Source organism: Natrix helvetica (assembly GCF_964273705.1).
Source record: "Natrix helvetica genome assembly, chromosome: 1".
NCBI classification, from domain to species: Eukaryota; Metazoa; Chordata; class Lepidosauria; order Squamata; family Natricidae; genus Natrix; species Natrix helvetica.
Genome location: NC_138548.1, coordinates 349,756,423 through 349,769,583, shown reverse-complemented (window position 1 = coordinate 349,769,583; position 13,161 = coordinate 349,756,423). Strand labels below are relative to the sequence as shown.

Below are 13,161 nucleotides of genomic sequence, written 5' to 3'. Positions count from 1 at the left end.
AGAAAGAAAGGAAGGAAGGAAGAAAGAGAACATGCCCAGAAAGAAGACATAGTTTTAAAGGCTATTTTGAGATTTATAGCTTGAAATCCAGCAATTAATGCTCCAGTGATACTCACCGGGGATGTTTTTGCTTCTGCTGTGCGTTGTGATGGCTGCCATCGCAGTCTGACCCTATGTCCGATTCCACACTGGAGGCTAGTGACTGAAACACACACAAAAAAAACCAAGATTTGAGCCTAAAGGGCATCTCACAGCCAACTCCCAAGGCTACGGGATCTTGGCTGCAGATATCCGGATGACCAATAGGTGGGAACAGAGATTGAGTTTCCATATCTTGCTGCTGCCCTCTAGTGACTATTCAGAGGCCTACAATCCAAATCGGCTAGTCTAAAATGCCAACTGCGGAGCTCCAAAGGCACCTGCTGAAGTCAGTGTCTGATTTATCAAGACCCAAGCCGAGGACATTTGTAAGTGGACACCATCTTTAGGCTTTTCCAAGTCTTTAGAGGAAGACGGCTCTTTGCAATAAATCAGGGAAAGCAAAATACTTTCACCCACCCACCCCCTTCCTTGTCTTCCTTTTATGTCGCGTCGTTTTTAAATAGTTAGTCTAATGGGCAGGATCTGTCTCTATTTATCTTTACTTATCTAGCTGAAGTGCAGGACATGCTTGCTTTAAATAAATAAACCCTTAAGAGAGATAGCCATAGTACTACTCAATTAATAATAAACCAAGCGGGCTGTCACAAGCAAACTTCAGGCTTTGTTCAGATCTTCCAGACCTTGAAAACACACAAAAGTGGGTTCAGAACAATAGCTGTCCAAGTGCAGAGCTAGATGAAGGACAGAGAAACTCCCATGCCTCCCTCCAACCCCATAGAGACTCATTGAAATGAAATGCTTTCAATAATACCAATTGAAAACTCTCTCCAATCAGCAGTATTTCTCAACCTTGGCCCCTTGAAGATGGGTAGACTTCAATGCCCAGAATTCCTCAGCCAGCCACAAGCTCCTCAAAAGCTATTTGCCACCTGATTTCAGAGCTGCGGCGGGTGGCACCCAAACCACCTTGAGGTCACATGATCACATTTTGGACTCTTGGCAACTAGTTCAGCTTTACAGCCATTTGAGGTGCTCCGCAGCCGCATGGCCATGATTTTCAATGGTGGGTTTTTTTTTTGCCGGTTTCCAGCATTTACTTCTGATTTCCAACAAAAAAAAACGCATATTGGGTAAAACGGAGTCATGTAACAACCGCAGCATTTTTGACCGTCACGAAAAAATGCCATAAAATCTGGTCACACGGTGACTCGCTGAATGACCACGACAACTGAGAACCGTGATTACTGGCTCAATTACAATTGTAAGTTGAGGATTACCTACCTATACTGGGAAATCGAATCATATTTGCTCATCTACCCTGTTTCCCCCCAAAAAAGACCTCCCTGGATAATAAGCTGTTGTGGCCCAGCAGGAGCCGTTGGAGCTGCCACCAGACTCTGACAGCGAGGGTCCCTATGAGTCAGCTCTGGAGGATGTGGATGACCCTGGACAGGGTTCTGACTCCGGGCAGGGATCAGAGAGGCTGGTCGGCCACCAGGAGGCGCCTGAGGCATGGAGCAGTGGTGAAAGCCAAAGGGAGGGTGCTCCTGATGTCATGCCTTGGAGCAGTGGGGAGGAGACAAGGGACAGTGAGTCAGACATCAGCAGTGAGTTGTTAGATGCTCGTTACCGGCGCGCTAATAGACGTCAGGAGCAATTGCGCAGTTACAGGAGGTAATTGCTCTCAGCTGCTGATAATTAGACTCCTCTCCAGACTATAAAAGGACTGCTTGTGCACACGCCCTTTTGCAGAAGTCAACGCATGAACTAATGTGGGAGAACAGTTTTGTGAGCGTGGCAGGGTGGATTGCTGCCAGTGCTATCAGTGCCGAGTTGTTATGAAGGCTTATTTGTGTTGGATTGCTGCCAAGGACCTGTCTGTCTGTAAATAAATTTGGTAACTTATCTGTGGCTCAGAGCGTGTGTGTGTGTGTTGGTGGGGGGGTCAGAACAATAAGCCCAATCATGCTTTTGAGCTCATGCGCTAAAATATGCCCTCCTCCAAAAATAAGCCCTCCGTGAAAATATTGAAACACCGCAGCAGCCATGAGGTGACCACGCTCGCCGCCTCCTACAGCTCAAAAATAATAAGCCCTCCCTGAAAATAAGGCCAAGCGCTTATTTGGGGGGGGGTGTCAAAAGAAAATAAGATCCTGTCTTATTTTCGGGGAAACACAGTACTAAAAACATACAAAGAAGTAGGCATTCATATCTTGCTAATCTCCATATGAAGAATCCTTTTGGATGAGATTCTTTTTCAAACGTTCGGAATAAGAGCTCTTTCAGCAGATGACCCAAATATATGTATATGTTCAGAATTTGCATTTAGTGCTCATTTGTGATAATTCACACATAGTCGGCTTCCCCCTGAGAATCACGTGGGTTATAAGCAGGGGGAGGGGGGTCTGCTCCAGGTTTGCCCAGTTCAGGCAATCCTCTAGCGAAGATTCTGGGCAGTTCAGTGAACCCCCAAATCCCATTCCTGGCTGGGCCCTTCTCTCCCACCCCTCCCCTCCCAGGAGTCTCCATGCGCCCTGTTTTGGATGCCAGGTAAGCGCAGGGCCCGCGCAGAGGCTCAGGGAGGACGAAAAGTGCCCCCCCTCTGGAGGCTCTAGAAGGCATGAAATGGCCCCGTTTCCAGCCTTCAGGGAGCTCCAGAGCATGTGAGTGGTTGTTTTTGCACTACCGGAGGGTGAAAATATCACACACACACACACACATCCCACTGTGGTACAGGAAGCTGACTAGGCCACGCCCACCATGGCCACGCCCACCCAGCAACCGGGCAGAGAACTCATCTCTAAAATTTTTGAAGCCTACCCTGGTTATAAGCTTGAGTCCTCCCTATGTTTCATTCCAGATCAGAGGTGGGCAACTGCAGACAGCCTCTGAACATGATTTTTGATCAAATTTGCTGAAAACTGCATCACGGCATTCCCGCCACTGTCAGGTGAGAAACATGAGCCGTAGCTTGTAAACAGCTTAGGGAATGAAAAGCACAGAAAAATCTTTTCCCCTTGCCCCAAAATCTCCTCTGAGAATTAACTGGTCCCTACCCACTTTTTTCATGCATACAATGCATGGTCCCAAAGGTGCTTCTTCAAGAGGCAACTGGATTTCCTTGTTTTTCTCTGAAGACTTTTGCATTTCTCACCCAAAAAGCTTCAGCTCTGAAAGTGACCCCTCCCTCTCATCCACCGAAAATGGACGCTCAGGTAAGACCAACGTTCTTTTTCCGGTGGATTCGAGGGAGGGGGTCACATGAGAGGAAACTGAGAGGCATGAGAGGTCATGGGATTGGGAGGATTTATAGAGCGGTGAGGGATACGACATCGTCTATCTCTAGTCAACAACACAGTCCTTTCAACAGTTCCAAGAAGACTCCACACCCATTTGAACTACTCAGGTGATTCTGAGGACACAGATAAACCTCCAGGTGGCCTCAGCGTCTCTCTAAAAGGATGCAAATGACCAACAGTCTGCAAGGAATATAAATTCCTCCGTTCCCCATCATCCAGTCACAGCTGAAGAAGCTTCTTGGATGAGAAGGGAAACGTCTTCAAAGAAAACCAAGTCCAGTTGCCTTTGGAACAACCATGACCTGGTTGACTAAAAATCTCTATAGCCATAAAGGTAAAGGTTCCCCTCGCACATATGTGCTAGTCATTCCCGACTCTAGGGGGTGGTGCTCATCTCTGTTTCAAAGCCGAAGAGCCAGCGCTGTCTGAAGACGTTCTCCGTGGTCATGTGGCTGACATGACTAAACACCGAAGGCGCATGAAACGCTGTTACCTTCCCACCAAAGGTGGTCCCTATTTTTCTACTTGCATTTTTTACATGCTTTCGAACTGCTAGGTTGGCAGAAGCTGGGACAAGTAACGGGAGCTCACTCCGTTACACGGTGTTAGGGATTTGAATCATCGAACTGCCAACCTTTCTGACCGACAAGCTCTGCATCTTAGCCAATGAGTCATCACGTCTTATATCTAGATCTTGATCGAGATCTAGCCATACAATACATTAATTTTCAGAAAATCACACCAATCAAGGAATCTCAGTCCTGCTTGGGGGGGGGGGAGGGGGCATATAAATTTGTGCCAATCCATTCATGTTACAAATGTTAATCACTGCAATCTTAGAATAACAGAGTTGGAGGTTTTCTAGTCCAACCCCCTGCTTAGGCAGGAAACCCCACACCACTTCTTCTGCTCTCCCGCACTCTTTTAGAGAAACTCGGCTTTCTAAATCTTGCAGAGAATCCCACCTTGGATCGAGATTTTGGATATCAAGATTAAAAGCAATATTGCAACACTTTCCTTTTGAATAAGAAATCATGACCCACAGGCCAACTTAAAGAAAAAGATTAGCAGCGTTCCAATATTGGAGGGGCTGCCATAAAGAGGAGAGGGGTCAAACTATTTTCCAAAGCATCTAAAGCAAAACAAGAAGCAATGCACGGAAACTAACCAAAGAGAGAAGCAACCTGAAGTAATTTCCTGATAGTGAGAACAATTAACCAACAGAATGACTTGCCTTTACAAAGTATAGGTGCTGCATCACTGGGGTTTTTTAAAAAGAGACTGGATAGTCATATGTCTGAAATGGTATAGGGTATAGGGTATTGAGCAGGGGGTGGGACTAGAAGACCTCCAAGGTCCCTCCAAGTTTGTATTTTTAAATTTTACGATTTGGTTTTAAGGTTTAATGTTTTTAATTCTTATAAATTTGTACAGGGGATATTTAATGCAATCTTAGTTATGTATATTATCGAGTGTATGGTTTTTTAAATTTGTACCTGTACACCGCCCCGAGTCCCTTCGGGGAGAGGGGGCGGTCTAGAAGTTGAATAAATAAATAAATAAATTCCAATTCTTTTATTCTGTTATTATCCAGCTGGGAACTTACTTTATAGGAAAAAAATAGCTCAACCTTTTCCTTAGACTGGTCAGTGGTCCAGATAGTTAAGGAACCAATTTAGACTGCGTTCATTCTCAGATATGAGTTGTGTTATAAGTGACTTAGGTCTTCTCTGAGTAAGACTGAAGCATCCCGACTTTTATTCTTGCAGTTATGGGAAAATAGCATTCGAACTTTGTACCTCTGGCAACACGGTACCAGAGGTGGCATTCAGCCAGTTCTGACAGGTTCTAGAGAACCGGTAGCGGAAATTTTGAGTAGTTCAGTGAACCGGCAAATAGGCTGGCCGCGCCCCTGCTGATTCCTAGCTGATCTTCTTTTACTGCCCTGAACAGGAGAACAGAGCTGGAAAGCAGATTAGTGGGGTGGGAAGGGAATGGGGATTTTGCAGTAACCTTCCCTCAGGAGTGAGGAGGGAATGGAGAATTTGCAGTATTCTTCTCCTGCCACGCCCACAGAACCAGTAGTAAATTTTTTGAATCCCACCACTGCAAGGTCTCTCTCTCTCTCTCTCTCTCTCTCTCTCTCTCTCTCTCTCTCTCTCTCTCTCTCTCTCTCTCTCTCTCTCTCTCTCTCTCTCACACACACACACACACACACACACACATACACACACACACACACACACACACACAGAGAGAGAGAGAGAGGCTTGAGCTAGCAAAAGTGATAGAAAGGGACTGTGTTGCTTCACAAAGGACTGCTTAATTTTCAATGTTAATCTATCCATTTCTGCACAATCTAGTATCTTCTCAATTAACTCTTCGTCTCACGGTGTTTCTTCATTTTTCCAATAGTGTGTGAATATAATCTTCACTGCTCTTAAGGCATGTAATATTAAAGACATACTTTTCTTATCAGGTTTTTCTGATATTATGCTGGAGAAGACTTCTGCGAGTCTCTTGGACTGCAAGGGGATCAAACCGGTCAGTCCTGGAGGAGATCAATCCTGACTGCTCTTTAGAAGGACAGATCCTGAAGAGGAAACTCAAATATTTTGGCCATACAACAAATGCCACTACAAAATGGGGCCAAGAACCATAGAGTCCCAGGAGCAGAATTGCTCTTCCACTTATGCGATTTCCCCCCTGGCTTGAAAATGATGGCTTTCAATTAGAGGGTTTTCATTTGGGACCTGAAAGTTCAAAGCTCTGCATGATAGGAAATTATGCAAGTTGAAATCCATTTTTTCTCTCTCTCTGCTCTGGGACCACACCTGTTTTTCCTTTAGAGGATGTGTTTTTTTTCCATCGGCATCTCCTGGGGTAAGTGTTTTCAGGAAGGCAAAACCTAAGTCTCATTCCTTTTGTAGTGCATTAATATTGCCTGCATGTACAAAGGCAGGGCTAAAAACCTACTGCCATGGCTACCATCTTCTTGCCTTTTTGGATCCCCAGAAGAAAAGAATAACACAGAAATCAGGGTAGACTTGGGAGTAAAGTCACAGGTGGAAGGTGAGTGGCCCCTCCCATAGGAAATAAAAGAGGAGCTAAAGGGAAGTGGGCTTTTGCAGGAAACAATTCATTCGTTTGGTCATTAGATTCATTTCAGGAGTGTGAAGATCTGTCCGTGAATCTCAGAGACTCTGTGCCCAGTCTTTCCTTGCACAGCACCTCATTTGGAAAATATTTACATGGCAGCTTTCCAAGGTAGATAAGGTCTCTAGTCATAAATATTCCTTTGAAAGACTGTTTGCCAGGCCTTGGCTGAACGTGAATGAGAGGAATTCACATTTGTTTAATAAAAGGAGTTTTGTTGGGACCAGGATTCTGCCTCGTGCTTTTTGGGGAAGCCTAGGTCAGAACAGTGATGTGGTGCATATGGCTCGCACAAAAAAGGCACATTTGCCTGAAAGTACCCTGTGAAGTTGCTAATTGCCACCTTCAACAGCTTTAGGAATGCTCTCTGCAACCTCAAATTACCTTTGTCTCTTTTCCAGGTCCTTGGTACTCTCTGAGATTGGTTGTTTTCTTGATGACATTTCATTACCCAACTAGGTAACAGCACCTGTGCAAGCCTGGGACCCCTCATCTCGACCCTAATTCTCCTTTATTGGTACCACATACAGGCATCGAACGAAAGCACACAAATGGGAAGGCTAGCACTGATGATGTTACCTAATGTGCGTAATGAAATATCAGCAAGAAAATAACCAAATTGAGGGAGCACCAAGGACATTTCAACTCTGAATTACAAATTCCAAAGGTGTTTTTTTCCCCCAAGAGGCAACTGGACTTCCTGGGTTGATTTTTTTTTGAATAGAATAACAGAGTTGGAAGGGACCTTGAAGGTCTTCTAGTCCAACCCCTTGCCTAGGCAGGAAACCCTATACCATTTCAGACAGATGGCTATCCAACATCTTCTTAAAGACTTCCAGTGTTGGGGCATTCACAACTTCTGGAGGCAAGCTGTTCCACTGATTCATTGTTCTGTCAGGAAGTTTCTCCTCAGTTCTAAGTTGCTTCTCTCCTTGATTAGTTTCCACCCATTGTTTCTTGTTCTACCCTCAGGTGCCTTGGAGAATAGTTTGACTCCCTCTTCTTTGTGGCAACCCCTGAGATATTGGAACAATGCTATCATGTCTCCCCTAGTCCTTCTTTTCATTCAACTAGACATACCCAGTTCCTGCAACCATTCTTTATATGTTTTAGCCTCCATGTTTTAGCTTTTTCTTTGAAGACGTTTCGCTTCTCATCCAAGAAGCTTCTTCAGCTCAGAGCCAGAAAGTCCAGTTGCCTCTTGGGGGGGGGGGAAGCACCTTTGGGGCAACCATGACCTGGATGACTGAGAATCTCCATTGACCTGAGCTACAAATATTCTCCTCAACTGACACCCATGCAGCAACTTTTCTTTGCTATGAATGCTTGAGGGATGCGGCCATTTTGGCTGATGAAGATGCTGCTGGAGGGGAACCACTTTGTCCTGCAGCATTTCGGCTTCTTGTTTATTTGTTTATTTTGAACTAAAACGTTGCTTTGAAAGAAAACCAGATGGGGGAAGGGAGGCTGGAGAATGGCAAGAGAGGGTGTCCCCCCAGTTTTTCTGAGTAATTCACTCGCCTCTGTGGGGAAAACCTCAGAGCTCTGAATCCCAGGCCCTCAACCATAACCTTTCCTTGATCATTCATTATGACCTATTTAATCTTAACAAGATACATTTTTTTACAGCATGAAATTCCAGAGATTAAAACCAGTGGGAATAAAGACACTCGGATGTTTAGACAAGCAAACCCAAATATATATATATATATATATATGGATAGGCAAATAAAAATAGATTCGGGCTTGCATTTTTGGGGGGTGGAAGAGGAGAAAGAAAGCATTAGTAAGATGTCCCAAAGGTGCTTTTTTTTTTTTCCAGGAGGCGATTGGACTTTCTTTTTTTCTTTGAAGACATTTCTCTTCTCATCCAAGAAGCTTCTTCAGCTCTGACAGAATAGTGGGGAATGGAAGGATTTGTGTTCCTTGCAGACAGCTAGTCATCCTGTCAGAACTGAAGAAGCTTCTTGGATGAGAAGCGAAACGTCTTCAAAGAGGAAAAAACAAGAATGTCCAGTTGCCTCCTTAAAAAAGCAGATTTGGGATGGCCAGGATTGTGAAACACTGTTCTAGGCAGATCGAAAGGAGCTTCCCTCCTTCTCATAGAATGAGACAAATGACCTGCTTCAGACATTGCACTCCTGAAAGGGCACCTGTGGGACAACCATGTCCTGGATGACTGAGAATCTCTACGGACTTTTAGCTACACAATGTGGGATGGACACCCCTTGGAATGGTGTGGGAGTAGGAGTGGATTTCCAGAGAACATAATTGCAGACTACATGAACCATTTGCACCACTCAGGTGACCCTGAGGACACAGATAAACCTCCTAGTGCTTAAATGACCCTCTAAAACAGGGGTCGGCAACCTTAAACACTCAAAGAGCCACAAAAGTCCTAAACGGAAGCCCCTCCATTCAATTCTGGAGCCGACCGGAAGTCTGGTTCCGCCATCATAGAGTCTCCTCCTAGCATGACATCCTTTTTCCTGTGCTGACTGGAAGTCTGGTTTCCCCCCACCACCACCATAGATTCCCCTCCTAGTGCGGCATCCTTTTTCCTCTCCCTGTCCTAACTGAAAGCCCTATCAATTGTGGTGTGACTGGCGACAGGGAGGCGCAGCAGAGGGACGAAAGAGCCACATGCATCTTCAGGGCCACGGGTTGCTGACCCTTGCTCTAAAAGGATGCAATGTCAGGCCTGCAGCCATCTTTTCTCTTGGATCTTTGGCCTGCCACATTTTCTATTATTCTACTATGCATTTTCTATTGTGAGAAAATGGGAGGGGGGATTGTACGGAGTTAGATGCCATGTAGCCATAACAAAATTCTTTCTAGAAAGCCAAGGTCATCCTTTGTCTTTGCACCTCTGCACCTGACTGGAACTGGATGCCAGCATGGCAGTGGGAGATTGGACCATGTGATGGACTTGTGGGTGTGGGGGCAAGATCTTAAACTTTCAAGTAGGTGGGTAAACCGGGAAGCTTTCAGATTCAGGTTTTCCCAGATGTGCCAAAGTGGCTCTCTTAATAAATTGGAACTTTGAGCAATACTTTGCCTTGGACTCTGATTTACTTTTGGATGCTATTTGGTACCCTGACATGCAAATGACCAGCTCTCTGCAAGGAAGATAAATCCTTCCATTCCCCACCATCCTGTCAGAGCTGAAGAAGCTTCCTGGATGAGAAGCAAAAGATCTTCAAAGAAAAAAACAAGAAAGTACAGTTGCCTCCTGAAAAAAAAGCACCTTGGGGACAACCATGACCTGGATGACTGAGAATCTCTACACACGATTAGTAAGAGGGTTAGTAAAAAAAAGCATTAAAACATTCCACTGACTTTGTTTGACCCTCCAAAGAAATTCCTCAGGTGTTGCTTTGCTGCTGCCACTTTCTCGCAGAGTTGTCGCTCTTTCCTCAAAGATTTGGGGGATGGCAAGCTCCACCCACTTCCTGTTTTGTCCTCTTCCTCAGTTCCCCTTGGGCATGGTACCCCTTGTTGATCTAATCGTCCCTCGCTTCGGGAGCGCCAGAACCCTCCCGGGTCTTGGAGCGGGAGCTGAACACAGTCAACCACTTCGGTGTCATCTAAACGAATGCTTGGGGTGCAAGGCTTCTCCTGCTTTTCACAGTCGTTCCTTGACACCGGATCCTCACAGCTCTGATGTTGCTTCCGAAGGGTGCTCCGGTGCCATGGCAGGAAGTCACAATCTAGGAGACAACCTTCCGAGCCGCACTTCTGGAGGGGACTCAACATCTAGGCGGAGGAGAACAACATGTTAGTACAGTACATATTCCTTGGAGGTACTTGAATGTCCACAAAGATAGAATAACAGAGTTGGAAGGGATATTGGAGACGGGGGTGAGCTGCTACAGGTTCACCTGGGTTCGGGCGAAACCGTAGCTAATGTTTTGGACAGTTCGGAGAACTTTAAAATCCCACCCCTGCCTGGCCACGCCTACCCCACCCCTCCCAGGATTCCCCACACGGCCCGTTTGGATGTGAGGTAAATGCAGGGCCTACGCAGAGGCTTGAAGAGGGGAAAAATGGGCCTCCTGGAAGTTCCAGAAGGTTCTGGAGGCCTCCGGAGCCCAGAAGAAGCAGTTTTCACCTTCCTAAAGGCTCCAGGAAAGCCACCGGAGCCTGTGGAAGATGAATAGCCCCCTACCGCACCCCACCATGGTACAAGGGGCGGACTAGGTCTCGCCACCATGGTCACACCAACCCAGCAACTGGGCAGAGAACAGGTTGCTCAAATTTTTGAAGCCCACCCCTGCTTCTGGTACACACACACACACACACACACCATTCCAGCAGAAAACTCTGTCTGCAAAAAGGAGTACGCACTTCCCATGGGTGTTCAAGATGACCCACTGGGGGGACGTGGGGAAAACATTAGAATGTTTACTTCTATGTATCGGGGATGAAAAAATAAACAAGAAATCTGTGAGGTTGCTAAGAGCTGACACAGATTATACAGAATGCGCAAAATGTAATGCTGTATGGGGGTTTGCTGTAGATTAAAAATAAGTAAGAATTTAAACTAGATTAGTATTTAAAGCTCAAAATATACGAAAGGTGATATGTGGGGGGGTGTCTCTTTTATAATGTAAATACTTTAATGTAGTACTAGACATATATAATAATTTATGAACAGAATAACAGAGTTGGCAGGGACCCTGGAGCTGTTCTAGTCCAATCCCCAGCTCAAGCAGGAAGCCCTATATACCCGTAGTGGGGAACCTATGGCACATGTGTCCCAGGTAGCATCACTGTTCCCTCTAAGGTGCGCGGCTGCGCAACTGCGCAGGTGGCAAGAAAACACCGCGCAGCAGTTTCCAACTGCCGCACAGTGATTTCTACTGTCACAGGCGCCGGAGACTGGGGAGGTCCTTTGCAGACGGCTAGAACTGGCCGCCTACAAAGGACCTCCCCGGACTTGTTTTGGTGAGCGCGGGGCGACTGACGCTAGTTCAGGAAAGCAAGCCCGGGGAGGTCCTTTGTGGGCGGCCAATCCTAGCTGCTTGCGCCCAGCGCTGCAGCTAAAGTAAAGCCCCTGCCGCTACCGGAATATCTGCCACCGCGTCCTCCTCCTCTAACAGCACCACCACATTTGCTGCCCGACGCTGCGGCAGGTGAAGCCGCCAAAGCTCCCGCCAATGCCCCCGCCCATTGCAGCGGCGCCTCCCCCTCTGTTCAGAACACCTGAGCTGAGCTCCGCGTTACCCCTGCTGCCCCCTCCTCCTCTGCTGTGCTTTTGAGGAGCCATGAGGCCACGGGAGCCAGTAGAAAGGCGGCGGGAGCAGGGGAAAAAGACCTCATGGCTTCTCAAAAGCACGGCGGAGGAGGAGGGGGCAGCAGGGGTAACGCGGTGCCCAGCTCAGGTGCTCCGAGTGGAGGGGGGCGCCAGCGGGAGCTTTGGCGGCTTCACTCCAAATATGGTGGTGCTGTTGGAGGAGGAGGAGGGGACAGCTGTTATTCTGGTGGCGGCAAGGGCTCATCGTCGGCATCTTCAGCGGCAGCCCTGCCCCCTGTGAAAAAAACTGATCCACGCAGATGACGTCGCCGCAACATCACTGGAGGAGGAATTCTGGGAGTTGAAGTCCACAAGTCTTCAAGCTGTCAGGTTTGAAGACCCTGGGTTTTTTTTTCTAAAGGGTTAGGGGTGCAAGGGTCTTGTAACTTGACAGCTTGAAGACTTGCATGCTTCAAATGCCAGAGTTCCTGACCCAACATTTTGGTTGCTAAGCAGGAGCGTTGTTAAGTGATACTATATAACACTTTGAATTAAGCGGGTACCTTGAAGAAACATAACTTTGAGTTTCAAATAATACTGATTTTGTTGTTGTCTTAGGTGACACCTGTGAAAAAAATTCAGGTGCTGCTCAGGCATAAAAATGTGCCGCTCAAACACTATACTTTTCTGCTCACACTGAAAAAAAATTAGAGGGAACATTGGGTAGCATGCAGAGCCCTCTCTGTGGATACATGAGCTGTCGCCCAGCTCAGCTCCACCGTGCATGCGTGCGCACCTCCCACCAGGCAGCTGATTTTTGGGTCTCTGCCTCACATGCAGGAGATGTGCATGCATGCATAAGGGTGTGTGCAGGGGCCTCCCTGCACCCCATTTTTGTTCCCAGGAGGCTTCAGGGAGGTTGTGCATAGGCGCGAGGAGAGCACTGGGATCAGGGTGAGCGCTGGGGAGGGTGGTCATGCGTCCATGCACAGGGCTGCATTGCATTTTGAGTGTGGGCACTCATACGAGCGTGATTGTGGCACACAAGGAGAAAAAGGTTAACCATCACTGCCTCTTTCCATTTTGAACAAAGGATTGTCCAGTCCCTTCTTAAAAGCCTCCAGTGTCGAGGCACCCTCCACTGGTTAATTATTCTCCCTGTCTGGAAATTTCTCCTCAGTTCTAGGTTGCTTCTCTCTTTGATTAGTTTCCAGCCATTGCTTCTTGTCCTGCCCTCAGGTGCCTTGGAGAATAGTTTGACTCCCTCTTCTTTGTGGCAACCCTTGAGATGTTGGAAGACTGCTCTCATGTCACTCCAGTCCTGGTGGAAATGTTCCTCTTGAGACTGTTACATTGGCTCATGATTCA

The 13,161-nt window shown here is 46.8% G+C and overlaps 1 protein-coding gene across 1 annotated transcript in view; it reads right to left on the bottom strand.

Moving 5' to 3' along the window:
* LOC309402001 (regulator of G-protein signaling 3-like) overlaps positions 1 to 13,161 on the bottom strand; it is a gene marked incomplete at its 5' end in the record, with an annotated part of 51,330 nt that overhangs the window by 15,890 nt on the left and 22,279 nt on the right. Inside the window, 2 exons of the mRNA XM_081971439.1 lie at positions 117 to 202; positions 9,897 to 10,313. Coding sequence (XP_081827565.1) covers positions 117 to 202; positions 9,897 to 10,313 — 503 coding nt within the window. The remainder of the gene's footprint in view (positions 1 to 116; positions 203 to 9,896; positions 10,314 to 13,161) is intronic.